This window comes from Phaenicophaeus curvirostris, chromosome 20, assembly GCF_032191515.1.
Source record: "Phaenicophaeus curvirostris isolate KB17595 chromosome 20, BPBGC_Pcur_1.0, whole genome shotgun sequence".
NCBI lineage: Eukaryota > Metazoa > Chordata > Aves > Cuculiformes > Cuculidae > Phaenicophaeus > Phaenicophaeus curvirostris.
This window is the reverse complement of record NC_091411.1, coordinates 9864505-9890322: the sequence shown is the minus strand read 5'-3', so window position 1 is coordinate 9890322 and position 25818 is coordinate 9864505. Positions and strand designations below refer to the sequence as shown.

At 46.1% G+C, this 25818-nt stretch overlaps 2 protein-coding genes across 3 annotated transcripts in view; one reads left to right on the top strand and one right to left on the bottom strand.

Annotated features, from left to right (window-relative positions):
- The window catches only part of PIERCE1 (piercer of microtubule wall 1), a 378509-nt gene that overhangs the window by 262587 nt on the left and 90104 nt on the right, over positions 1-25818 (top strand). The window lies entirely within an intron of this gene.
- The window catches only part of COL5A1 (collagen type V alpha 1 chain), a 149276-nt gene that overhangs the window by 37844 nt on the left and 85614 nt on the right, over positions 1-25818 (bottom strand). For both annotated transcript variants that reach the window (XM_069873655.1, XM_069873656.1), the window contains exons 14-32: positions 24502-24558; positions 24307-24360; positions 23617-23670; positions 22718-22771; positions 20311-20364; positions 19356-19409; positions 17883-17927; positions 14754-14807; positions 13494-13538; positions 12803-12856; positions 12138-12182; positions 11296-11349; positions 8949-8993; positions 7315-7368; positions 5315-5359; positions 4165-4218; positions 2474-2581; positions 1844-1897; positions 83-136 (exon numbers count right to left, since the gene is read on the bottom strand). In XM_069873655.1, the coding sequence (XP_069729756.1) occupies positions 83-136; positions 1844-1897; positions 2474-2581; positions 4165-4218; positions 5315-5359; positions 7315-7368; positions 8949-8993; positions 11296-11349; positions 12138-12182; positions 12803-12856; positions 13494-13538; positions 14754-14807; positions 17883-17927; positions 19356-19409; positions 20311-20364; positions 22718-22771; positions 23617-23670; positions 24307-24360; positions 24502-24558 (1038 nt within the window). The remainder of the gene's footprint in view (positions 1-82; positions 137-1843; positions 1898-2473; positions 2582-4164; positions 4219-5314; positions 5360-7314; positions 7369-8948; positions 8994-11295; positions 11350-12137; positions 12183-12802; positions 12857-13493; positions 13539-14753; positions 14808-17882; positions 17928-19355; positions 19410-20310; positions 20365-22717; positions 22772-23616; positions 23671-24306; positions 24361-24501; positions 24559-25818) is intronic.

Genomic DNA, 25818 nt, shown 5'->3' with positions numbered 1-25818 from the left:
CATTCCCCCCATCCTGCCCAAGAATCTTTCTTTGGAGAGGGAAAAAAAACCCAGCAAAGCTGCTAAACAAAGTGGTTCTTACCCGTGTGCCCTTCTCTCCGTTGGCTCCTGGAAATCCTGGGAAGCCGATGGAGCCCTTGAGGGAGGAGGAAAGAGAGAGAGAGAGAGGTTCAAGTCACTGGAAGGGGCAGCTCTGTCCACCCGCGCCAGGCGCCCGCTGGCCTGGAATGACCCCAGGCAGCGCCCGTGACGTCTACGCCTCCCAGCGCTTCAGTTTAACCTTCCTTTAATAAAAACAAAAACGAAGACAGACCCAAAATGACCTCAGAAGAAAAATTTCATCCAAAAATAACAAAAAATAAGGTCCATGCCTCATTAGGAGTCACTACAAAGGCCCAAGCTGTATCGGGTGCCTGAGGAACAAGCAGGCTTTTGGGTTTTAGTTCCTAAGTCACTGTGTTGCACATGAAAATTTAACTCCTGCCTTGTTCCTTTCTGATGTGAGTGCCTGGAAAATAGCTGCTGCTGCTTTTAAAATATGAATTAGTCAAAGAAATGCCAAAAAAAACCACCCTACCCCAGATACACAATGCAAGTTAAAAAATAAACTATCAACACCACAACCAGGAAACAATCTCTTGCAGATAATTATGTCTCTAGTGTTAAACAAGCCTAGTGGGTTTTTTTTCCAAGCAATGAACATGAATAATAAAATATGATTCTTAAAAAAAAAAAATGTTAACAAAAACATAAGTTCCCAAACCCTCCAGGGCCTGTAAAAACCAGGCCACAGCCAGAGTCGATGTAGTGGAATTCACAGTTTTAATATAAAAAGAACATTTGAGAATGGTCCAGATGAAGGTGGGCATGGAGATAAGATACAAAGGATGTTTGCATTTTAATTTCAGGGAGACCCTGATTCATTACCTATTCTACTTAATTAATTAGTCAACACTAGCACGGGTCCTTGAAGACATAAAACATAATACAAGGAGAAGGGTTATTAAGCCTATTACTAGCATGAAAGCTCATGTGGAGCCTCTTTATATCCATCACCAAAGCGGTCCTGCATCTCCTCATGCATTGCAGCCGCTGTCCCACTGCATCTCTTCACATCGCTTTACAGGAGACTGAAGGAACACAGATCCAGTCACCAAGTCCCACCAGCTAACGGCCGGGAGCTATTTTAACCCATCTATAAATTCGTCCTGCATGGGTTGGAAGGAAGGACTGTGAAGTGGGAAATGCTGCTGTTCCATCTCATCCCATTCACAGGGGACTGAGCCCTGTACTGGGTCCAGTTCCAGAGCCCTCCACACAAAGAGAACATGGACCTGTTGGAGCAAGGCCACAGGGGAGCTACAAAGATGATCTGAGGGCTGGAGCACCTCCTATATGAGGACAAGCTGAGAGAGTGGGGATTGTTCAGCCTGGAGAACAGAAAGCTCCATGGAGCCCTTAGAGCAGCTTCCAGTACTGAAAGGGGAAGACTTTTTAGCAAGGCTTGTTGTGACAGGACAAGAGGGAATGGTTTTAATGGAAGGGAGGGTGGATTTAGACTGGATATAGGAACACATCTTTTACAATGAGGATGTGGAGGCCCTGGCCCAGGCTGCCCATAGAAGTCGTGGCTACATCCCTGGAGGTGCTTAAGGCCAGGCTGGATGAGGCTTTGAGCAACTTGATCCAGTGGAAGGTGTAGACTAGATGACCTGTTCAGGCCTCTTCCAATCCAAAGCATTCTATGATTCCCTGCACGGCCCCACCAGCAGAGCCTGGCTGGTGGCTGCTTGCCTCCCCAGCACACCTCGCACCTCTCGAGGACTGAAGGCATCTGAGTTACCTTTGGGCCCTGCCTGCCCGGGTAGCCGGGTAGTCCTGGCACGCCGAGTTTTCCCTGAAACACAAAGACAAGTGTGTTAGCGCGGGCAACAGAGACTTTGTGAGCAGCTGCAGATTTGCATAAGAAGAAAGGGGAGATGCAAAGTGCAGAGAAGTCAAGAGCAAGGCAGATGTGACATGGGTGGAACAAAGCTCTCAGTGCATTGGATCATCCTCTGCCCTCCTTGGGGAACCCCCATGGGTTGATGCAGAGCGAGCGCTGTAAACACCTAGAAAGTAGCCTGGAGTCCATGATACTTCCCTTTTCAATCCCCCTCTTTTTCTTTTTTCCTGATCTTTTTTTCTAAGGCATTACACCCAAGTAGATAACCCCAAAGAGACCAACATCTCAATGCACTCAAGCCACACCTCTGCAGTAAAACCATCTCCCCTGGGTCTCCTCTGTTCTTCGTGTTGAACAACTCAGGCCAGCCTTCACATACAGCATCTACAGCTCACCTTCATCCCTCTGACCTAAAATTGCCCCCAAACCATGGGGGGCACTGGCCTAGCCACCCACCCGAGACCCACCCCAAAGAAAAGTGCGTTTTGCTGTTAAACATTCCTGAGCGATTCCATCCTTGAGACTCACCTTCTCTCCAGCAGGACCAAGAGGACCAGGATCTCCATTAGGGCCAGAGCGACCTTTGGGACCTTCTGGACCATCCTCACCCCGGGGGCCAGGAGGTCCAATTTCCCCCTGTTAATGACAAGAAAAGCATTGAAGAGGCAGGCAGGTCCCAGACCCTGTGTTTGCTGACAGCGCTTCCCTCTTGGCTGCAATCAGATATTCCATAGAGCTGCTAATGCAACTCTTGGTCTTCACCAAGAGGCTCAGCCGAGACTGTCATTGAGTAAATTACAGAGCGTTATTAGAGCACCAAGCTTTCATTCACACAGCTTGGCCATTATCTCCAACAACAGCCAACAAAATCCTGTGGCCCAATTATCCCATCTACACACAGCACCTCTCCACCAAAACACCCTTCATTAGCTCTGATTGCAATGCGCCCTTTTACCCACCTCCTGGTTCCAAAATCGCAGTTTGATGTGCAAGCAAAACCTGGGAAGTGTTTAATTGAGGGTTGAACCGGGGCAACTAGAGAAGAAAGACGGGGCTGGAGCTTTTGTGTTGAAAATCATTAGGAAATCTGAGAGCGGAGAGGACCAAGCTATTAACGCGAATTGTTGTGGCACCGCAGACTTCAGCACACAAAACAATTGTAATTTTGTCATGCAGGGTAACCGGAGATGCTTCCACACCGAGAACACAGGCAGCTTTCTTCTTGCTCACCAGAAGCTGGGCGGAGGCTGATTTATCTCCGAGGCTCCTGAGTACCCCTCATCCTTTCACTGCTCATCACAAACACTAACAGCTTGCTGGTGGGAACTGGATTTGTGAGCTTTGCTTGAAGGAGCTTATGCCTATCTGCGTTTTGCGAGGACAGGAATCACCTTCCCGAGATGCCACCTTTGGTCCTTCTTCCTTGGCAAGAAGTGGGGGGCTGGGGAAGCTTCCCTTTGGTTTAACTCTTCAGTTACAGGGTTAAATGCAAGGAGAAATGGATGATTTCATCTTACTTTGACAAGGCTTTATACAAGGCATACATCTTTCCTTTAAACATAAGGATGAAGGACTATGGAGTAGTCTTGATCACTGGGAGGGCTTGGAGGGACACCAAGCCCAGGCAATGCATCACTTGGAGGAGAGGACATGGACAACTCCCTGTGTGATCTGAGGGTCTGGGTGGTGTGCATGTTCCATCAATTTTAAAAGCTTTTGCGAGCAGCCTGCCCTGCTGCTCACGGTACAAGTCTAAAATCAAACTGCACCCCCAGTAGTTCTCACAGTGCTGCTTTGGTTTCTGTTAAAGCACATTCCCAGTAACTTTACACTTGATGCTGATGGCATGGAGGCACATTAGGCTCATCAAAGAGAGACACCTACCAGACCCTAAATGTAATACTATGGGGGAAAAGAGATACCGAAAATAAATACGTAACACAGCTGTATCACGCAGTACCCTCAGAGCAGCAAGACAGGGTCCTCTGTTATTACTTGGTTTTATCTTACCTTGGAGGTGGGACCAGCGAATTCAGTGATTTACAACTGCTGTATTTGTTGTGAACACGGAACACTCAAGTTCCTGCCTCGGCATCGGACGTGTCGGAAGGACTCTGACCAGAGCACACCTTGCTGCTCTCCCCAAGCCACATTTGTACAATAACACATAGACTTGAAAGGCAAAGTACTACCAGATCACATTGGTCACACACTCTTACCCGGTCTCCTTTGATGCCCATATCTCCTTTGAAGCCAGGGAAGCCATCTTCACCCTAAATAACAGAAGGGAAAAAAAACAGATAAGGTGGGTAGGTGGAAAAAGATAAAAGGGTTTTCTAGCCTCACTGTATGGCCCTGCCGGGGAGGACAAAATTAGGTTTCCAATTGCACATCATGTTGGCTTCTGTACATCTTCTATGTGCACAAATGGGCATGAAAACCCAGCAAGGCTGTGACAATCGAGGTCCCCAAGGGATCACAGCAACTATTCCCTACATGCTACCCTGATTGCAAGTCTGGCCCACACATATCTGGCAATGCGAACACCAACAACTTGCCAGTACTGAGAACTATTTATTTCTGAAGTACAACTGGTTTTATTTTCATGGAGGATGTTTTACACACTGTGCTTTCAGGCAACCTCTAGGACAGTTGCAGTATTTCTCTCAGCCAAGAAGGTTTAATTGTAGAGCTCAAATCAATAATGTATTTCATCCTACAGCAAAGTTCTCATAGACAATCAAGACACAGTTTCCATAGAGATTTTTACAGTTTGGAACATCCCTGGCAGGATTCCCTAGCTAGAACTGCCGGATATGCTGCTGGAATGCTGGGGCAGGAACGAGGGAACACGAATCTGTTTATGGGACTGGGCAAGATTTTTTTTCCACCTCCTGCTCTTCCTCCAGGAGAAACCAATTGCACATTTGGGACACGCAGAGAGAGACTTTGTTGTCTTTCTAACTGATTTGGGTTTCATCAGCTGCTTTGATGACCAGGCTGGCCAGCATATCCCGTACTCTCCTATCCAGCTGTAACACCCCACAAACTTCAAATTTTGTCAGGAGGAAACCATCCCAAAGCTGGACACTAAGCTACCAGTAACAGCCAGTCCCAGCAAACAGCTCGAAACCTGAACAAGTCATGGAGGCTCAACTACTCCCAGGTCCAAGCTAAGATGTGGCAGAACATCATAGCTGGTACTCAGACCCCACCTGTGCCTAAACACAAAGAGATTATCAGTCCTTTGGGGGCTCGGAAGCCCCCCCTGTGAAGGAGAAAATGTCACAGGGAGCATCATGTGGGAAGGGTCTGCAAACATGCCAGGAGGCTATAGAAAATCAATCCAAATGCGCAGTATTAACTCACCTTTTCACCCTTAGTGCCTTTCAATCCACGAACACCATCTGCTCCCTTGCAGGAGATAAAACAAGATGTTATACAAGGGTGTAGGCAAGCCAAAGACTAAAGAATCATTTATCATAGTGATTTTTACTTCCTCTGATTTTGACAGCAGTACCTCTGCAAACTGTGTTGTTCCAAACCAATCAAGTATCAGCCCCTGATGGCTGGCTCTTGGGTCACCAGTGAGTACCTGACTCATTGCTGACTCGATTTGGCAGCTGGGGTTGGTGACCTCTGCCCATTCCCTGCCCAGGAATTATGTTTCCAGTGTTAAAACTCACTATGAAAAGGTTTTCTGCTTGTATTTTCCAAAAAAGCCCATTCCACGAACACCTTGCCAGCACATTGAACTCACTCAAGTATGACAGAAAAAAATGGTGCTTGAGCAGTGCATGGACACTTGGAAAGCGAATTCATTTTAGAATCTCCAAGCACACAGTCAGAGCTTTCCAAGTTGCTCTGCAGCAGGTAGCAGCTCCGTGCCTAACACCCCCAAGAGTCACACTTGGCTCTTTTACCAAGGTGCTCACCTCTGTGCAAGGGCTTTTTCTTTCAAAGTACATTTTGGCACCAAAAGAAGGGGGGATAAAAGCAACATGACTGGTGTGGGCATTCGTGACAGTGCAGAAGACCTCCAAAGCTTCACCGAGGCGTAGTGTTCAGCCTGAAGGTGCTGAGTGTGGTCACGATCTGTCCCCTGCTCTACCCATGAGCCCAAATCTGTTGAACTCCTATGCTTCCCATCTATCCTGCCTCTTGGGATAAAACCTCACCCTCCAGTATCTACACCAGCTGCACTGTGCAATATAAGTCTGAGAGAAAAAGCAGAAGCTTTTTTTCTTGAGGAAGAATAGTTTGCTTGGGGTATTTAAATTTTTTTCTTCCCTTCAGCACATTAAGAAAAAGTGGAATTAAAAGTACAACAAAATTTAGGCAGCAGGACAGGGTTTTTGTAAACTAGGCAAGATCTGAAAGTTACTTAGAGCTGCAAACCCAATGAGATGCATTATTTTCCCCTGAACTGGAGGCTTGTGCAGTTAGTAGAACAGGGCTTGTAGGAAGCAAAACCTGTCTGCACGCACAATGGGTTTGGTGTCTGACACACTTTCTCTAGATCATTCTAATGTGGAACAGTTCCACTTTAGTGGTAAACACAGCAGCAAACCATTCCCTAATGGACAACTACTTCTCAATCTGCAACCTTGCAAGAAACGAGATGAAAGCTTGTTTTGGCTAAGTACATCCCGCTTAAATTTTGAAGGCAGAACAGCAAATGGGTTTCTGCTACTGAAAAAATATACACGTGGGTTTAAGAAGGCTTAATGTCATGTATAGTCAGTCCCCAAGCTGTGTTTGTATCTGCTAGCACAGATCCCTGCAGATTCATTGCACCTTTGGGATGCAGGATGCACCTGCACCTGGACTGATACATCTTGATGGGGTGAAAACATACCCAACACCTCTTTATCAGCATGCAAGTGCTGCAGGCAGTGGGAGCAAGGCAAGAGCTGGAATTCAGTCTAGTGAAAAAGCACATTGCTGAGAAGCACAAGCTTCAGCTAACAAGGTTTTGGATCAGGAACATGAAAAGCCTGCTTTGTTTTAGTAATAGGCTATTTTTGCTTTATTAAAAAGCCTTGTTACAGCTTCACATTCTGGCTGAGATTTACTTGGGTTGTAAACTGGAAACAATTGGAATGGGACTGAGCCATGCTCACAAAGAATTAAAAGAGAAATCTCTCCAAAGCACTGGACGATGCTTGGAGGGCTATTGGAGAGCAGGGGACGTGTAATCCTCATGGCCAGTAAGAGGACGCTGGACCAACTCGCTTGAGTGGTAAATATGGTTAACGGTGGCCCTAAGCTTCTTGATGTGCCCACTGGTGGTGTCCACCTCCAGCATAAGACAGAGAATTAGAGTTGAACACGTAACCCCACGGACACTCTTTCTGAGTCCTCCTTACCTTGACTCCACGTGGTCCTGGATAACCGATGGGGCCCTGAGGACCTGGTGGACCCTGGGATGAAAAAAAAAAAAAAAAGCATATCAGAAATCAACACAAAGGTGCAGCAGTAAGGAAATTGTGGGGAAATCAAATATTCCAGCCTCCTGGCTGCTTCAGACTGAGTGGAAGTGGCAGCAGCCATCTTCTGAAAATAACTCAAAATAGCACAGAGTTACAGGAACGTCAACTCAAGCAGATGCACCAGGCTGAGACAACAGCAAAGACTCATACAACAGAACAGGAGGATGAGAAGAATCAGGATAGCAACAACTTGTTAGAAAGGGGATTTATACACAGAAGGTTCATGATTTGTGTTTTGCATTAAAGAAAATAAATTCTCTGAGAGGGAACAATGTGTTCTGTCTCTCCCCTCTCAAGCCGTCCTGCTTTCATAGTAACGCAGCAGAGCTTGTGATGATGACGATCACAGAAGAGAGTTATTACTTGAGACACAAGCCTAGGGGTTATGTCCTTCAGCCTCAGCTGTGTTGGAGAGGGATGCTCACAAAGCTCCTTTCTGGCTATGAAAGCTGCAGATCCCAAAGGACACCACATGCTGTGCCAGACATGGTGCCCAATATGAACCCTTTGACAATTCCCCTTCCCACCCTCGCTGACTTGCTGTCTGATACCTGAAAATTCATCTTTATTGAATCCAGCTGGCTTTTATTTTACTCAGTTCTCTAACTAAACAAATACCCTTCCCACTTCTCCCAGCCTGAGATGGACAATGTTTTCCAGCCTGATAGGCAGATGGAGCTGATGAATTGGTGCTGCCCGTGGTCTGCTGGCATCCCAGACCTCACTCAAGTGTTGGTGAGAGGAGACCTGCAGCATGAGCCCTGCTCCAAGATCACCTCCCTGGTGTTTGCTAAATATCTCCCAGCATGGGGAGCACAGGCACAACCGCTCCTTGGCTTCTTATTTTCTGCAGAGGTGAATAGTTGAGTTTTCACCCTCTCATGACACCAGCCAGATGAATGGCTGCAGCCATGGATTGTGCTCCATGCAGCAACCGAGCAAGGCTCGAGCGGACGTCCATCAAACCAGACTGCGCTCTAATCAAAGGCTCTTGACTAATGTAATGTTTTTCAGCTGAACAGGAGACAGCGGGGATGCAGATGGTAAATCTCCTGGACAGACGGACGACTGTATAATTCAAGGACTCTAGCCTCCAGCAATATTCTCAAATATATTGTTAAAGAGGGACTTTGAGAGGGAGGGGAAGAAAAAGGAAGGTCAGGAAATACAAGAAGAGTTATTTTCTGTATTTGCTGTGCCACAAAGGATATTTGTTTGAGTCTGATTAAGAGAAGGCTTCCCTTCACAGTTTCAGTTTTTGCATCTGCAGTGTTGCTTGCCAGGAAAGATGGGAGGAGTTGAGAAGAGACCAGCCCAAGCACCAGAAGACTCCCAGCAGACAAAATCTGGGCTCAGCTTCCAAATTTCAGCCAGATTTGCTTGTTGCCACTTTGACTCACCCACAACATTCCCTGGCTGCCCAGCCATCCCCAGAGCCCCATGGAGATCTGTCTCCATCCAGCCACCACGACCTTGCCCTCAGCAGTGATGAGGATCTTGTTGACACCTACCTGACTCCCCTTCTCTCCAGGAGGACCTTCCTTGCCAGGATGACCCTATTAAAAAAAAGAGACAAAGAGAAGAGGAAAACAGGTTTTAGTGCATGCCTAATGCTTCAGAAGCCAACAAGCTCCCTCAGGCAGCTATGATTTATTTGTAAGAGAACAGCTCTCTCCAGGAAGTTCTTACTGATACAAGCAGCTCCTGAAGCCAACTTGCGAGACTAAGCTTTCCCCAAAAGCAAGCAAGCTGCACCTGGGTCCTTGATGATATTCTACCCAATTATTTCTCACTTTTACCCTTTACCACCTTTCAGCAGAGAAGCACAAACCATTTTGCAGTATTATTCACATATTAGAACACCTCAGTGAGTTCAGCAGCACATAAATTTTGCAGGTAGGAAAATTAACTCTGTGTGTTAGCAAACTTGTGAAGGTCACAAGATGCCCAGACTAGTCAGAGCCCCTCATTAATTTCCTAATTCAGAGAGCCCATTGCAAGATCTCATGACAAACGTTTAGCTAACCCGCATCCCTGCTAGACAGCGGCTGGCTGGATGCTGGCCAGCATTCCTCTTGGGATTTGATGCTGAATAACTCAACATCCAAGAGTTTCTGTCATATTATTATTCATAGTTTTTAAGAGCCTTTTGCTGTGATGGCAGTCAGAAGAAAACAAAAGTATAAATTGCCTCATATACAGCTTGGAAGCTTAGTGAGAAACAGGGGAAATCCATGAAAGTGAGTTTTACTGTTGATTTCCCCACTGTTCAAAGTGGAACCAGGATGGAAGATGACTCTTTGGCTGGCAGTGGCTGTACAAAAGCAATAAGCTCCTTGTGAGGGCACTCACTGCACACCCAGAGACCTTTTCTTTTATAAAGATGACGAGAGCACATCCAGTGGCACTAAACCCACTAAGACCTTCGGCACTCAATGATTTCTTGACTTATAAACCCTCCTTTAAACACACTTTCTACTGATTTAACAAGGAATATCACAAGAGTATTTTCCATCATCAGTCTTCTGAATGGGAATGTCAGACAAGCCAGATTTCATAAAACAAGCTGGTTTAATAAAGAAATAAAATGACAGCTGTCATTTTTACATCAACAAAACAGAGGAGAAAATGCAATTTGAAATTGTTCTGTGAGTTAAAACAGCACCAAGAGCATCAGTGCACAAAGGGGGGCCAACTCTGTGCTTGCCTTCAGCTCCTGAAATCTCTCTGCACCCCAGAGGAGGCAAAATGGAAACGCAGCAAGATTTCAAAAGCTTTTGTCTGCTCTGCACTAAATCATCATCATTTTCAAAATGCCCATCTCCATTACTGCTGCTAAGATAAAAAAATTGATGAGCAACTTGGTTGCTTTTCAAATCAAGATGCTTCAGGCCCTCAGGGATTTTCTGATGTCTTCCAAGACAAATTTCTAGAAAGAGAACATGGGCAGATTTTTGTCTTTGGAAAGAACAACCCACATGCTCACAAACCCATAAACTGTCTATGGCTACCTGTGGCCAAGCAGATCTACACGTGCTCAGCTTGCAGGTCTTACACAACCTTCAGTCTGCATAAAAATAGACCTGGTATCTTCTCCAGCTGAACTTCCCTGGAGGCTGCTGTAGGAATTTCACACTGAAAGCTACAGCCTTAGCGATGTTCTGGGCTTTGCTTTAGCTGCTCTGTTGACTCAGCTAACAATTGCATAGATGTTTGAAATGCCCTCCATAGAAATGATCATCCCAAGGTAAGAAATGTAATTTTTCTTGCCGCACTCTGCGTTTGCATTAGCGGAACGTAACTATTTTACATTTACAACCCAGGTGCCTCCAAGGTGTGGGAAAACGAGATCAGGTTTAAAGACAAAAGATTTTTGAAACCAATTTCCAGAGCAAGGAGCAAATGATGTTTCAAGTAGGATTAGGAGGAAGGTGCAAGAGTACAACATTGATGTGCAATTTCAACCTGCTCTTATCACCGTTCTACAGCAGTGCCCAGAGGCCTTGAGCGAGATGAGGACCACCCCATGCTAGCGGTGCAGAACACATAACCACACGCACAGAGGAGACAGCTCTACCTCAGTGAGCTGCCAACCCATGTAAAACAGGGAGGAGAAACAGGAGGAGGAGAAAGAGGCCCAAAGATATGGTGAGAAGCACCTAGTGCTGCGGTGTGATGCTGAGCAAAGCTTGGAGCAGGTCCAGGGCTTCGCAAACACTTCCACCCACCCAAAACGTGGGCAGAGTGAGCCTGATCTTGCAGGTTCTCATGCTTCGTAAGGGTGAAGGATGTGGATGGGTGCAGGAGCAGCCCCCAGAGCCCTGTCACCAAGCAGAGACCCAGGAGAGGATGACTTACCGGAGGGCCATCTGCACCAGGCATGCCAGGAAGACCGGGTTTGCCCAGCGGTCCCTAAAAACAAACAGAAAATCAACAGCTGCAATGGTCAGAATCTCCAGAGCATCAGAGGATGGGGCTTGGGAAACACATAGCTGGCTTTTCCTAGCTTTGAAAGGCTGCAGAGAGGCAAGAACGTGTGAAAAGCTGCTGCAACTTGTAGGGAGTCTGCTTATTCCCATAGGCAGAGTTGTTCCAGCATCTTGAGATGCTCCAGTGTTAGTGACCCCACTCAGCAATGAGAGCTCAGTGGAGATTGAGCAGGGCACGAGGCATCAAGCTTCTCTCCTGCCGAAAGGGCACGGTGCTGCACGTCTGTATAAGGACAAGTTATCAAACTACGGGGCTCACTGGACTGAGAATTCCTGGAGGAACCACGGCCAGCACCTACCCCACGTCAACAGCAATGGAGAACCAGAGAGAGCTGGCACAGACAGGGAGGAGGCAGAGGGAGGGGATCTCAGCTGAGCAAGCCAAATCCACCAGCTCTTCCCATTACCATCCCGCTCAGACTTCCAGGCATTTAGCCCACAGATAAGAGACAATTTTCAGCCCTCTCCTAATGTTTTACCATAGGCTGCCTTCAAAATGTTTCTCTTAAGAGGGGAAATGAATGCAAATATTATGAATTAGAGGTAAACCGTGCTCTCTTGTCTCTCTTCTGTCTGGAATGAGACACATTAGACTTTCATAGATACGGCTGCAAACAGATGTTGCATATGGGGCAAAGGAGCAGCTGAAGTAGCAAACGCATATTAATGGAAACAGTTGTCTTAACTCAGAGCTGCAGTATTTAAACATACTTTCTCTCCTGGGGGACCGATTGCGCCTTGTGGACCTGGAAGACCCTGTGAAAAGAGGAAAAACTAGGGTCATTAAGGAACAAGTTATTCCTTCCAAATGCATTTTGGCAGTGCTTCAGCTGAGCATCATTCTAGTGCCTGTGATGGCTGGGGATCTCCCCAGCTCCATTCATTCTCAAAACGTCTTGCAAGAGACTATAAAATTTCATTTTTGCACAGCATGCCTCCTCTAGAGAGCTGCACCGCTCCACTGTGGGCAGCCAGGCTCATCCCCAGGATGGAAACAAAGATGCTCCAAGAAGCAAGATTTGGTGGGAACCACGGAGAAGGCTGACATCAAGGCTTGGACATCTGTATTACCCATCTGGCTCCAGAGCAACCCGACTGGGGGTTCTGAAAGTCAGACACGAGCCACAATATGCGAGTTAGCCAAAAAGACTGCTTAGAACAGGGCTTGGCTTTGCATCACAGCAGCAAAAGCCAGGTGAAAACCAGGAGGATCTGAAACTGAGAGGTTTTTCAGGAAGATTTTGGGCCACGAATGTATCATCAAGCCAGTTTCTAGCAAATCTCCACATTGCTGGTCTCATCTCTGCAGAGGCGTAAAGCTTGTTCAACATTATCATTCCTTTTTCCTACCCATGGGAAAGGCGTTATACTCTTACCTGAGCACCTGGGTTACCCTGCTGTCCTGGGGGTCCTGGCTCACCTTGAGGACCCTGCAAGGAGACAAAGACAGAGCTGAAGGCAGGAAAGGTGAGAGCGGAGCCTGTGCTTCCTTGGGCAACACGGCTCCTGCCCCCTGCACAGCCCCGAGCTCTCTCGCAGCATCTTGACAAACCCTCTAACCCACTGCCAGTCACCAAGAGCTCCTGAGAAAGGGAAACAGCTTCTCTCCGTGATAGAACAGGGAGGGCTGAAGCTACTTCAGGGCACGTTCACTTCTCTGTCTGGACACGCAGACCAAAAGAGCTGAGCAGGGCTGTAACATAACCTGGCTTTGTGTTGGCTCTTCCGCAGGGAGTCCGTTTCATCCAATTAGTACAAAGCATGAGGCACATAAGATTCTTCCTCCTCTCAGTTAAATTATTATATTTTGATATTCATTAGAACAACACACATCTTGATGAAAATGTTTGATCTTTCATGGGGAAATAATGTGTAATTCCATCAGAAGTTATAATAAATTAACATCCGTTTGCTGTAGCAAGATACCCTCCGTGGTTTTAACAGACTCTGATAGGAATCTAGACCAGGGTAAAAAGCAATTAGCAAATCTAATTTAATAGAGTGCATTTTATATTTCACTCCATATAATATCTGAACTGGCTGTGAAATCTACACTGAAAAACTTACCACATTCCCCTTGGGACCGGTTTGTCCATCCATACCAGCCACACCCTAAGAAAAGATTTAGAGAACAGCATCACTAAGAAAATCTCTTATTATTTCACACCACAAAGGCAGAAAAATTGCCATAAAAATAACAAAACACCAGGAGGCCCTTTGGACCAGGTGGAAAGGGAACCATTTTCTTAAGGTGTTTGGTAAAGCAGCCAATTCAACAAATCCAGTTTCCACTTCCAAAAGCCATTTCAGCGTTTTCCCCACTGATTTAACCTGCCTGTGAGGCAGAATCAGTGCCAGGTCAAGCAAATTCTGGCTAAGGACCGTGGCCGGATTGCCTCCGACAGCGAGAGGACATGGAGTAGCAAGCTAAAAGGGAAAATGGGACAAAATTCCTCGGGACACAAATGCATCATTCAATAAGGCAGCGGGTGAAGCCAAGGGGGCTGCACTGCCTTGTGCTGAAATGAGGATTCAACCACAGAAGGGAACGGGAGTCAAACACAGTGTAAGCATCTCACTAAGAGGCTAAAACATGGTACACGGTCAACTGGAGATGTCTTGCTGGGGGCTCCCTTGTCACTGTTCTGCTCTGGGGCATGGAAAGATATTTGAGTGTAATGGCATTCTTATGGGAGACAAGTTTTTTAGCACATCCTGAGCCTTCATTAAATTCAGCAGCACTAGGAGCTCAGAGGGAAGACGCCTTTGCATCCCAGGAGGGGCTAAGGGCTTCACAACGCTCACTATTAAACGCTGACCCCTTTAGCTTTAACAGCAGCCCGGGTTTCGATTTTTAAGTTCTGGGACTTGAGTGAGCTGCGGTGATTTATGGAGAAAGCCCCTGCATCAGCACTTCCAGCAGCAGACAACAGATAAGGTGACTGTCTCTCGAATAAAAAACTACACATTCTTTCCTTGGCTTTCATTCGAAATATGAACAAACTGCTTTAAAGTCTCACCAGCCCTCAGGCTAAAGTTAATAGCAAAGCCACTGTGTTAATAACTCTCATTCCTCCCTTTCAGTCTGAATGAGGCATTAATATTTACTCAGGTGGGCCAAATCTTGAGCTGCTGTCAATGGACGTGACGCCACTGAAAATGGGGAAAGGATATGGACTTTCTTTTATGACCACCACTTCTTTGTATTGCACAGATGTATAAAATTATGCAGCTGCATCATCTGCTTGAATGACTAATGGGGACAGGGTGTTTTGCCTGGAGAGCTCAGCTGTCTGCTCGAGGAGGGCAGCAGCCCCAGGAACTCACCGGTGGCCCTGGAGGTCCTGGTGGCCCCTTCGGTCCCAAAAGTCCTCGGGGTCCCTGTTGGGTGGAAATAAATGGGGTTAGCATTCCCAGTGCCCCACTGAGCTGCCGCGAGCGGGGATCGGGGTGAGCTCGTGCACGGCTGAGCATCCTCCTGCCCGGGGAAGCATCAAGGCTGGAACAGAAATGACCTTGCTGGTTTTGCAGTAACAGCAGCTTTCTGGGTTTATGAACCGGTGGGAAAAATCCGGTGTGTGTGCACATATCCTTGAGTTATAAAGATAAATAATATAAGCACAGACATTTTTTCGTTGGATCGGAAGAAGGTCCACTTAAACCAACTTTTCTATATTAATTTAATCATATTCTCAGATTACCCTGTAATGCACACAGTGATGCAAACCACTTTGCAGCCAAGTCATTCTAGCTGAGGAGGATTAAAAAGAATGACCTGATACCCTAATGGATCATTAGGGTTAGCATTTCAAAATCTCTCCAGATTTAATTTTTATCATTGACAATCCATACAACTCAGCAAGGCTGGGAAAGGTTTTCAGTCTGCAGCATAAACGTACATTTTCAAAGGCATTTTGTTCTTAAACTTTAACCAGACAGGACTCCTCGTATCATGGTGTTTTCTTTCCATTTCTAGCCTTCTCATCAGATTTAACCTTACATTATCTTCAGGGAACTCAGTAGGATTGGAGCATCACACTGAATAAGCAGAGAGATGGCAGGAGAAATGCATTTTCTCTGCAAATCACACCCCAGCACCTCCTCCACCTTGAGCTTTCAGGCGGGTTTGTAGTAAAGGAAAAGGGATGGGGTCTTGTGAGCATTGAGGTGCAGATCTGAAAGATCACCTTTTAAACAAAGGCTCTTTCTTAAATCAGGTACCGCAGAGGAACTCTGGGTATTTACATGGATGGTGCCTGTTCAATGCCACAGAGGAAAATTGTTCTTGATTGATAGTCAGTTTTAACTGTCTGCCCAAATATTATATATCCCTTTCTATGATACAGAGAAGAGAGGAATTAAAATGAAATGTTACAGGATAAAATAGGAGACTTTAAGGAAGCATCTGATCTTGCATGATGCAGGGTTGATCCTGCAAAAAATGCAGTTTCTAGCAAAAACTGCATCAACCGAGTGGTCTTCCCAAGCATCAGAGACCTAAAGCCTTGCACACTGAGCCCCAGCAGAGCAGAAACTCTGCTTATATTAGCTGGTGATGGGAATTAGCAGGAAACAGAGCAGGATGAAGCGAGATAAATTGTAAAGTCCCACCACTAGCTTCAGTTACCGATAGATTTGGAAAGACTGTGTTTTGGCTTAGGGCAGAGAAAAAGACAAACGTGCAGATTTAAGGCGTATGTATTTATGGCAAGAAGTTCTCTGAAGCAATCTGAACTTTTACTCTGGCCATCACAATTATTTTTACTCATGTTGCTGCAATAAAAATAAACTGCCCTGCATGCATTACAATCATTTCACTTCCTCTTTTGTTACTGTGTTACCTGAGCACATAAATGCTTTTAAGAAGTTAATAACCCATAAGTTATTGCTTAGACATATGCTAAGGAGATAGCCGAGTTGATTAATCTTTCCCAGAAGTTAATTGGACATCTCGTCTATAATTTAGTTTCAGTAAGTCCGTAAATGCCAACCCTCCTCTTTCTCACATGAAGGGTGCCCAACAGTTCTCATCAATTACTCTCATGCTGCCATGCTGGGCCTCAGAACAACAAAATAAGACATTTTGAAAGCAAAGCTGATGGTAAATGAGAGATAATGCTCTTTTCATAACAAAGGAAATGCATTTTAGATGAAATAAGCAGCCAACAACTGCCCTACATGCAAAAAATCTACAGACAGCCCAAACCAGAAGTCAAAAATACTTGTTATTGGGGGGAAAAAAATGATTTCAGAGTCTCAAATTGACAACTCAACTATTTTTTTGGGGAATGCACTTAGGGAGTGCAGGGACAGGATGAGGAGAAATGATTTTAAGCTGAGAGAGGGAAGGTTGAGATGAGATCTTAAGAAGAAATGTTGCCCTGTGAGGGTGGGGAGGCCCTGGCCCAGGCTGCCCAGAGAAGTTGTGGCTGCCCCATCCCTGGAGGGGCTCAAGGCCAGGTTGGATGGGGCTTGGAGCCCCTGATCCAGTGGGAGGTGTCCCTGCCCATGGCAGGGGGTGCAACTTGATGGGCTTTGGGATCCTTTCCGACCCAAACCATTCTATGACCCTTTTCATGGGATACTGCCTAAAAGCATTTCTTTGGCTTGGTCAAGTGGATATTTGTTCAACACCTCTAGCACCTCCTTTTAACCTTATTTTTACTAGGAGTTCCTTCCCTCGCTAGCCCTGGTTTGGCTGCTCCAGCAACTGCACCATGGGGAGGCCCAAACATTGGCAAACTCTGCAGATTTATGAAGTTTTCTTCACTGTGAACGGAATATTGATCCCACAGAAGTCAAGGCTAAAAATCCCCTTGAGCTCAATCCTGCCAGGATTTCATCCTGCCGTTTAAAAGAGATCGCTCACACTGCTAAGCATGTGGGCAAGGGAGCTGCAAGGCTAATTGCTGCCATTACCCATACAATTGCAGACAAAAGCTTTACTCACTGATGTTTGCTATGAACACTCATGAAAACTGTATTTCACGTATGTTTACCATGCATAATTTCTACCCAAGCCTACTTACCTGAATCCTAAATAACACATTAGGAAGAAGGATGTGTGCAGGAAAGGAATGAGGCCAATCTAAGATAAGCTTTACATTTACAGATACTTTTTTTTCCACAGACTAGCCAGTAAGCAAACAAAACCAATCAGAATTTTTCTCATTAAAAAAAAGACTAAATATAAAAACCCCCAATCAAATAAAAGAAATCCAGAAAGAATTTTTGATTCTTGCTAGTCATCATAGTGAAAAAAAAGCAAACCAGAGTTGTTACAGCAGAGATACTCTCTAAACCATTTATATGGATCTTCAAGCAAGAGAAGCTCAGTCCCTGCAGGACCTCAGGGGTCAGAAGAGCCACCCCACGGGACCCCTAAACCCATCATTGTCGTATCAAGACCTCGACCAAATCGGGGCTGCCGTACATCAAACCAGAGGAGATACTCACAGGTTCTCCAGGAAGACCTCTGGGTCCAACTTCTCCATCATCTCCCTGTTCAGCAGCAAAGGCACAGAGAGAAGCAGCAAAAGAGACAGAACCAACCGGTTATATTTCAGTCACATCACAGGTGTTTCATTCTAGTTAAATAATAATCACACAGAAAACCAGCTTCCCTGGAGTAATAAAGAGGTAGCCATGCATAAGGAAGACTTTGTAAGCCTGGAAATTAATACTGCATGTGCAAAATTTACCAAGGATTAGAAATGCTGTAAGGATACTTCATAATTCATGTCGATGCTTATAAAGATGGATTTTGCTAATAGACAAGATATTGTAGAAACAATTCAGGGCATACAAGTCAATAGCTGCAAGATTTAGTACAATACCAAACTGAATGGCAAGGCGCTGCGGGATTGTCACTCTGGGAATGTGATTTAGCCAAATTAGGGCTCCTCACATAAACTAGAGGCTGCAAAAGGGTAATTCATCTCTCTACTCCCACCTCCTGCTGATGCCCCACTGATCCTCTGGGAGTATTAGATGGTGCTTCCCTGAGTTGCTTTTAGATCACTCAAAACTTGAAGTTCCCTCTTAGGAAATCAATGCCAGCAGGAGTCCTTGTAAGTCCTCCTCTTCTGCCGATTATATTCATGCTCTTCTTCACAGTTATGCCCTTTGAGCTTCTCTCCCCACACACCTCGAATGGCTTCTTTTTCTCTCAAGGATTAAAGTTCTCCACACACTTGTTCTTCCCCCGCAAGACATGGGTTTGGTCTTTTCAACTTCAAAGCACTTTACAGCCGCAACTAATTAATCCTCACAACCTCATGGGGAGGAAGGTGTTATTATCTGCACCTTACAGAGGAAACAAATAGCCAAAGGTGGAAAGGAATCATCGTGGAAGTGGATTAGAGCTCGGGAAATCCACACTCGCTCCTTCGATTAAACCACGTCCTCCTCACAACCACGAATTCAGCATTTTCAATCTCTCCTTTTAAACCAGCCATTCTAGACCAGTAACCACTTAGCCTGAGTTTTGTTAAAAGGCTTTGACTATTGCCTAAAAAGCATGGAAGGAGAAGTGAACAATTTAATCTGCTTCTTATGTCTGTCTGGAATTTCCGTTCCCCAAGTCCTGCTGCAATTTGCTGGATGACAGAAAATTAGATGTGATAGTTTGCTCACCTACAGGATGAACACTTTCCTTGTGTAATTTTTAAGAGAACCTGAGTTTTCTGACCAATCTTTAAAAACAAGCTCTTCTTTCCACTTTTATTCCCACCTCCTTGCTCTGCTCCCCCTCTCCCCATGACCACCAGCAGCATCCCCAGGACACAAGGACTGGCAGCAGATCACATGCCAGTGCTTGAGCGCTGTCTGCTCTTGCCACGTATCTGGCTGATAGCGCATCTGCTTCTTGTTTATAGGAGTTAGTTATGAATTCAAAGGAGTCAGTTATGAATCCAGAGACAGACTTACCCTCTCCCCATCCTCTCCGGGTGCCCCTGGGGGTCCATGGGGACCTGGCTCACCCTATAAAAGAAAGGCAGAAAAAGCTTCAGAGAAGGCAGCCACGCTCTCGCCATGGGGAACATTGGTTAATGTTGATAAACCAAGCAATGGGCTTGACTTTTCTGTCTGTACCATGTGCTGAAAATAGTCTTATCCTCACGGTTCCAGTCCCTCTGCTCTCTGAAGCAGCAACCCCTCTCTACCTGCTCAGGGCCATGCATGGGCTCCAGCACCGACAGGCCAATGTTCTCTAGGGGTTAGAGCTCTCAGGATTTACTGGTGCCACTTTGTCAGGGGTCTGGGAACCAAGCAGGCATTGTAGCACCTTCAAGGAGAGGAACTTGGGCTCTGCACACAGTTATTGCATTACCCAAGTCATGCTATTCCATTTCTGGCTGATTAAGCATCTCTCTCGGGCACAGTCATCCCTTTCCTGTGTAGTTTGCAATCACGATGCAATCTCCGCTGTTCAAACACTGCCCTGCTTTATAAAGCAAGGGCTGCACTCTCGAGGAAGAGGAGGCACAAATAGCCTGCCAAAATAACTGGCTTCCTTTTATCTTATAATTAAACAAGGGAGGGTGGAGGCAAAAGCAAGAAGAATCCTATTATGTTTTTTGCAATTCCCATCCACAACTACACTGCCTAAAAACATGGTTTCTAGTCTGCATTTTTCCTAAAGAGATTTTCCCCCCTTTCCAATTTCAAGCAATCCCAGAAGGATCTTGGTGCTTCCAAGAATGTAAATGCTGATCCCAGGAGGAACACTACAACATCCCACATGCTCTTACAAGACACTGTCATCCTCTTCTAACTGCACATTGTGGCTCGTCCCCAGGAATAGCTGCCCTCCTCCCAGCACCTCCTCTTGCCAAGGTTTCATTACAGACAGTGGCCAAAAACCAAGTGGAAGATAACTTACTCTATTTCCTTTCTCACCAGGCAAGCCAGCCAAGCCATCAAAGCCTCGGTCACCCTAAAAGAAAACCCAGTTTAGTACACGTTTCCACCTGCTGTTGAATAACTTTCCAATTTGTTTCCTTTCTGTGTCAAGGACAGATCGATTTTCACCCTCAGACATTCAGCCTTCACCTCCCATCAGACCAGCAATGATTTCAAAGTTATAGATTAAAAAAAGAAAAAAAGCTCACTTCTCCCTTCCCCCTCAGCACCTACAGTTTTATATGCTTTTCTGTGTGGATTTTGGAGCTTCTCTGGGTGACTTCTCCATGATCTAAGGCATCTCACTTCTGGACAGGTTCATCTTGCCCATTACTTATTAATTCCATGGAATTACAAATGACAATCCACTGGTAGCAAACTGGACATCAATATTCCCACACTTGCCAACAGGTTCCCAAACACCACCTTGAGCTTTATAACAACCATCCCATAGATCCTTTTAATCCTCCTGGGCACTTCAAGAAAACAAATACCTATACAAAGAAAATCTGGAAACTGTTTTAATGAAGTCAAGATCAGATCTGCTCTGACTTAAAAAGGAATGTCATCAGCTGGTAAAGTTGGGTGGATTCACGCAGATGCTTAAGGGTATTGCAGGGTTGGAACTGGGTGATCTTTAAGGTCCCTTTTAACCCAAATCATTCCATGATCTCCATGCTGTCCTGCAACAAGCTCTGCCTGACCCCAACCTGAGCAGGCACAAAGCCAGCTGCAAGACTAGGGATTTATAGAAGATATACAGTCCCAAAGCACTGATACTGGGAAGGCAAACCAAGGCAAGGATGGCACATCTCTTTTCTTATGCATCGCCAGTAGCTCCTGCTCCTGTAAACGCAGCTCTGGGCATCCTTCTGCAGAGCACGATGCTGAGCCCAAAATAATGAGCTCTGCTAAAAGGTCGGGTGTGTTAATTTGTGCTTGGCACTGTGCTAACGAAGTCATGCAACCTCAGGCTGGCAAAGCCCAGGCAGCGCTTGCCAGCATCTGCCTGCAAATGACCATGCTTCCCTCAGAGGGCTCTTCACTTTACCTGCCCAGGTCCATAGATGCTCCAAAAGGAAACAGGCAAAGTTAAGAAATTCAAGCGTGGAGAAGAAAAAGCAAAGCCTCATTAATCCTAGATCAGGCAGGCCAGCAAGAATCTGCCTTACTGGGGCTTTCACCCATGACCACACGACTCCCGCGGGCTGGCATGTTGAGAGCTCAGCAAGCTGCAATAGGGCTTCTCTTCTCCAAACTTGTGCCCAGTTCCATGTGTTTTGGGGGAAAAGGGGCAGGAATGCACAGAGACAGCCTTTTCAGGAAAGCCTCAACTCTTTGTAAAAGAGAGAAGAGACAGGGTGTTTGCAAATTGTGAGGGATACCATCTCACCATCTCCTAATGCCCGGGCAGAAGGCAGCAGGCATCACCCCACAGAGCTGCATTTTCACACATCAAGAGTATGTGAAAATAGTACCAGCTCCTCCCTTACACAAATCCTTTATCTGTTAGCAAGGAAAGGAAAGTTGGTTGTACCTGAGTAATTGGAGGACAGACAGGTCTGGCTGAGGTTCACCCAGAGTAACAATTAGGTCTTTTATTATACCAGGTCCTAGAGCACTGCTCTATCTCTGCTCCCAGCAAATTCCCTTCTCCATCCTAGCACTACTTGTTATTCTGTTTTCTCTTCATCCCTGGCATCCACTCCTTCAAGGGCAGTCGACGCTCGTTAAAGCACTTTACTGGATAAATGATTTGCAGTCTCCTTTCTCTGTATCAAAACCCCCATCTATTCTAACTTTAAGTATCTACATAATAAAGTACTTAAACCATCTCATACATGATTCCCTGAGCAAACTTTCTCTGCATTCAGTTTCAGTGGAACAGCTTCTTTCTTGTTTGATAATACCAGCAGATCAGCACTGAATGAAGGGATTTTGTCTCAAATAAAAATACAGAGCATTAAAATTCCTCACCACGCCTTCTACATTTCTTCACTCAGTTAATAGGTTTTTTTTTTTGGTAGTTATATTTTAGGACGTTTCCAACCGCTCATTCATGTTTGTTTTTCATAATTGGGATTCCAAAGTATTTGTTCTATATCTGCAGCCAAGGGAACATATTTCATTCTTAAGAGGATCCAGCAATTTTTAAAATTTGCATCAAGAAAAAGGAAAAGATAAGAAAAGAAAGATTGGTATTCAGCCTTCCAGGTGTGTGTTTAACTTCCCTTCTCAAACGTGAAGCCCACAACTTCAGAGGAGTCGCTGGACCATTTTAACAACCTCCTCCAAGCAAGGTGGGCTCCTTCTGCCAAGGGTCCCTCAGTTCATCCTTGATAAAAAGCAGACACAGATTCCAAAATCATATAAAGACGTGGTGCTACCTTTGGTCCTGTCTGGCCTGGCATTCCCCGGGCACCGTCACTGCCAGCTCGTCCCTGCAACAGAGAAAGGCAAAGTCAAATATAAAGGGTAAGGCAGGACCGTAGGGACATCTGCTCTTCGGTCTGCGGCCAAGTGAAATTTTATTTAAGTTGGAGCTTGCCGGGCGGGGAGCAGCTTCCCTTGGTGAGGGAAAAAATGCTGGTCTGTTTTTGAAGCAGCATCCCAGACTCAGCCTGGCACTAATGAGGAGGGTGAGACAAACGGCAGCAAAGCTGCTTCACTGCATGGGATGCTGGGACATGGTCATTGATTTTAATTTGAAATAATTACCTTCCATCACACTTTAAGATATGCTAAAGATGATGTCCACAAACTGAAATGAGATAGATTGTTTCTAAGAAAACCATAAGTAGGCACACAAAAGTCTTTCTAATTTTTCCTTCTGGCAAGCTGAATCACAACGAGCCAGAGGACGGCGTGAAATAAAAAATCAGCATCAGGGATGTCGACAGAGTGAGTGAGCACAATTTCTACCAGCTCCAGAAACCCTCCTGGGACTGCATCCTCCTTGCACACTGTGAAGACCTGGAGATTCTCCAAATCAGCCTGGAGCGTTTATGCAGCTACATCCTCCATGCCACAGAGCAAAAAAAACCCAATGAAGACAAAAGAGTGGGAGCGTGGACTTGCCGTTCTCCCCACACTACCCAGACTTTTAGCTCTCATCCTTATTTGTGTCTGCCCAGATGGACAGAGAGGTCCTGGACAAGCCACCGCCTGGCCGCCCGCCCGCTCTTGTGCAATGCTCCTGGCACGGAGAAATTATTTGGCAATGGAAACAACTTCTAGCAGAAATTGTAGCTAACGCAGCCGTCAGTGCAGCTCCCAGGACACTCACCCTGCGGCCTGGTTTTCCTGCCGGACCAGGAGGACCCTGGATGCCTCGTGGACCCTGGAAGGCATCAAAGAGAGAGGAAGAAATGCCATCACTCAACAGCACAACAAATGGACCGGCACCTGTCAGCATCACAGATTAGGTGCTGCTGGGGCTCTGAGGGTCACCCGGGCTACAAAATGGGATGTGAACCCCTCAAGCAGAGCCCATGGTTCAAAATACACAGGGAAGGCTCAGGACTGAGCATCTCCAGACAGGAATTACAGGCATTTATCCATGAGGAAGCTTTTGCCTTGCAAGCAGCTCCTTATGGTGGAGACAAATCACTTTGCCCACCCTTAGAAAAAGAGAACTTTCCCTTAATGCAGGATTTATGGCTCGGAAGAACAATTTCCTGAATGTTAGCAAATTCCCCCCACCCCAGTCTATCTCATATTTACGGGACTCCTCTGCAGATGGCTTTGCAGAAAAGGACTACCACCTGCAGGATTTTACAAGGCTGGCTTAAAATTATGTCTCAAGTCTGTATTTGGATACTTGAAGGGAGATTCATATGCAAAATAGATGTTCCCACACCTTCTAACTTTCAGCTGGCATTGGGTTACTGAATCACTCTTTCACAACAGCCTCTAATGCAGGACTGGTTGCTCTAAACCCTTCATTTACCTCAGCCCCTACTTTGCCCACACTCACCTGAGGTCCCATTTCTCCAGCTTCTCCCTTTAGTCCTCCACTGCCCGGGGGCCCCTTTGGACAGAGAATATCATTTATTACAGTTTTCCACAATAGAGACAGAGAGAAGATTCATACCACGTTAAGAAAGAGCCATTCATGCAGGTAACCCAGAGCATCTGGGTCTGCTCCGTCCTTGCTTGCCCATTCACTTACCATAGGGCCCGGCCGCCCCGTCAGACCCATCGGACCCGCTGGTCCTCTCAGCGCCAGCTGCAACAGAAAGAGAAACATTGCTTAGTTGGTGTCTCTGCTTCGTTGCTGCACTGGGACGAAGCCACCATCATGTCATCAGCTACACCTTCTCCCCACGCCCGGAGAATCTGGATCCTCACAGCAATATCCATGCCCTCCAGTGAATTTACCCAACAACATCCAACCTGCTGCCCTGTTAATTCCTGCTTGCGTCAGCAAACAGCCAAAGCCATGGTGGCTCGAGATACAGACCTACGCACCATCTGCCTGTAGGCATCTTCCCCCCATCCACCCACCTCACACCATGCACGGAGCACAAAACCGCAATGGATGCGAATATCATAGAATCATAGAACCACCAAGTTGGAAGAGACCGACTGGACATTCGAGTCCAACCATTCCTATCAAACACTAACCCATGTCCCTCAGCGCCTCGTCCACCCGTCCCTTAAACTCCTCCAGGGAAGGGGACTCAACCCCCTCCCTGGGCAGCCTCTGCCAGTGCCCAATGACCCTTTCCGTGAAAAATTTTTTCCTAATGTTCAGCCTGAACCTCCCCTGGTACAGCTTGAGGCCATTCCCTCTCGTCCTGTCCCTTGGGAGAAGAGCCCAGCTTCCTCCTCTCCACAACCTCCTTTCAGGTAGTTGTAGAGAGCAATGAGGTCTCCCCTCAGCCTCCTCTTCTCCAGGCTGAACACCCCCAGCTCTCTCAGCCGCTCCTCCTAAGGCCTGTTCTCCAGCCCCTTCACCAGCTTTGTTGCTCTTCTCTGGACTCGCTCCAGAGCCTCAACATCCTTCTTGTGGTGAGGGGCCAGAACTGAACACAGGATGCGAGGAGCGGTCTCACCAGTGCTGAGTACAGAGGGAGAATAGACACACCCTGACCCAGCCCCAGAGCAGATGGAAGAGTTACCTATGTTTAAAGCGGATGGGAATCTGTCTCAGCAGGTCAGATCCCTTTTCCCATCACCACGTAGAGACAGAATTAAATGGACACTTCAGGCAATTAATTATTGAAAGTAAACAACAAACCTTTGGGTCAGTAGGCTACAGGGGTTTGTTCACGCTTCTATGGTCCCAGTTCAGGAGGATTTTTAACTTGTGTTTGTTCCCAAAACTTCAATTTTAGAGGATTTTTTTCTCCCTTTTTCAGTTGCTTCTCCATATCCTCCAACAGGACAACAATTCTATTTGCAATAGGGAGATTTTAGCTCAATAATTAAGGAGCCACATAACCATGGATCAAATCTGTAATTTCCATGGTGGGTAATGGGGCTG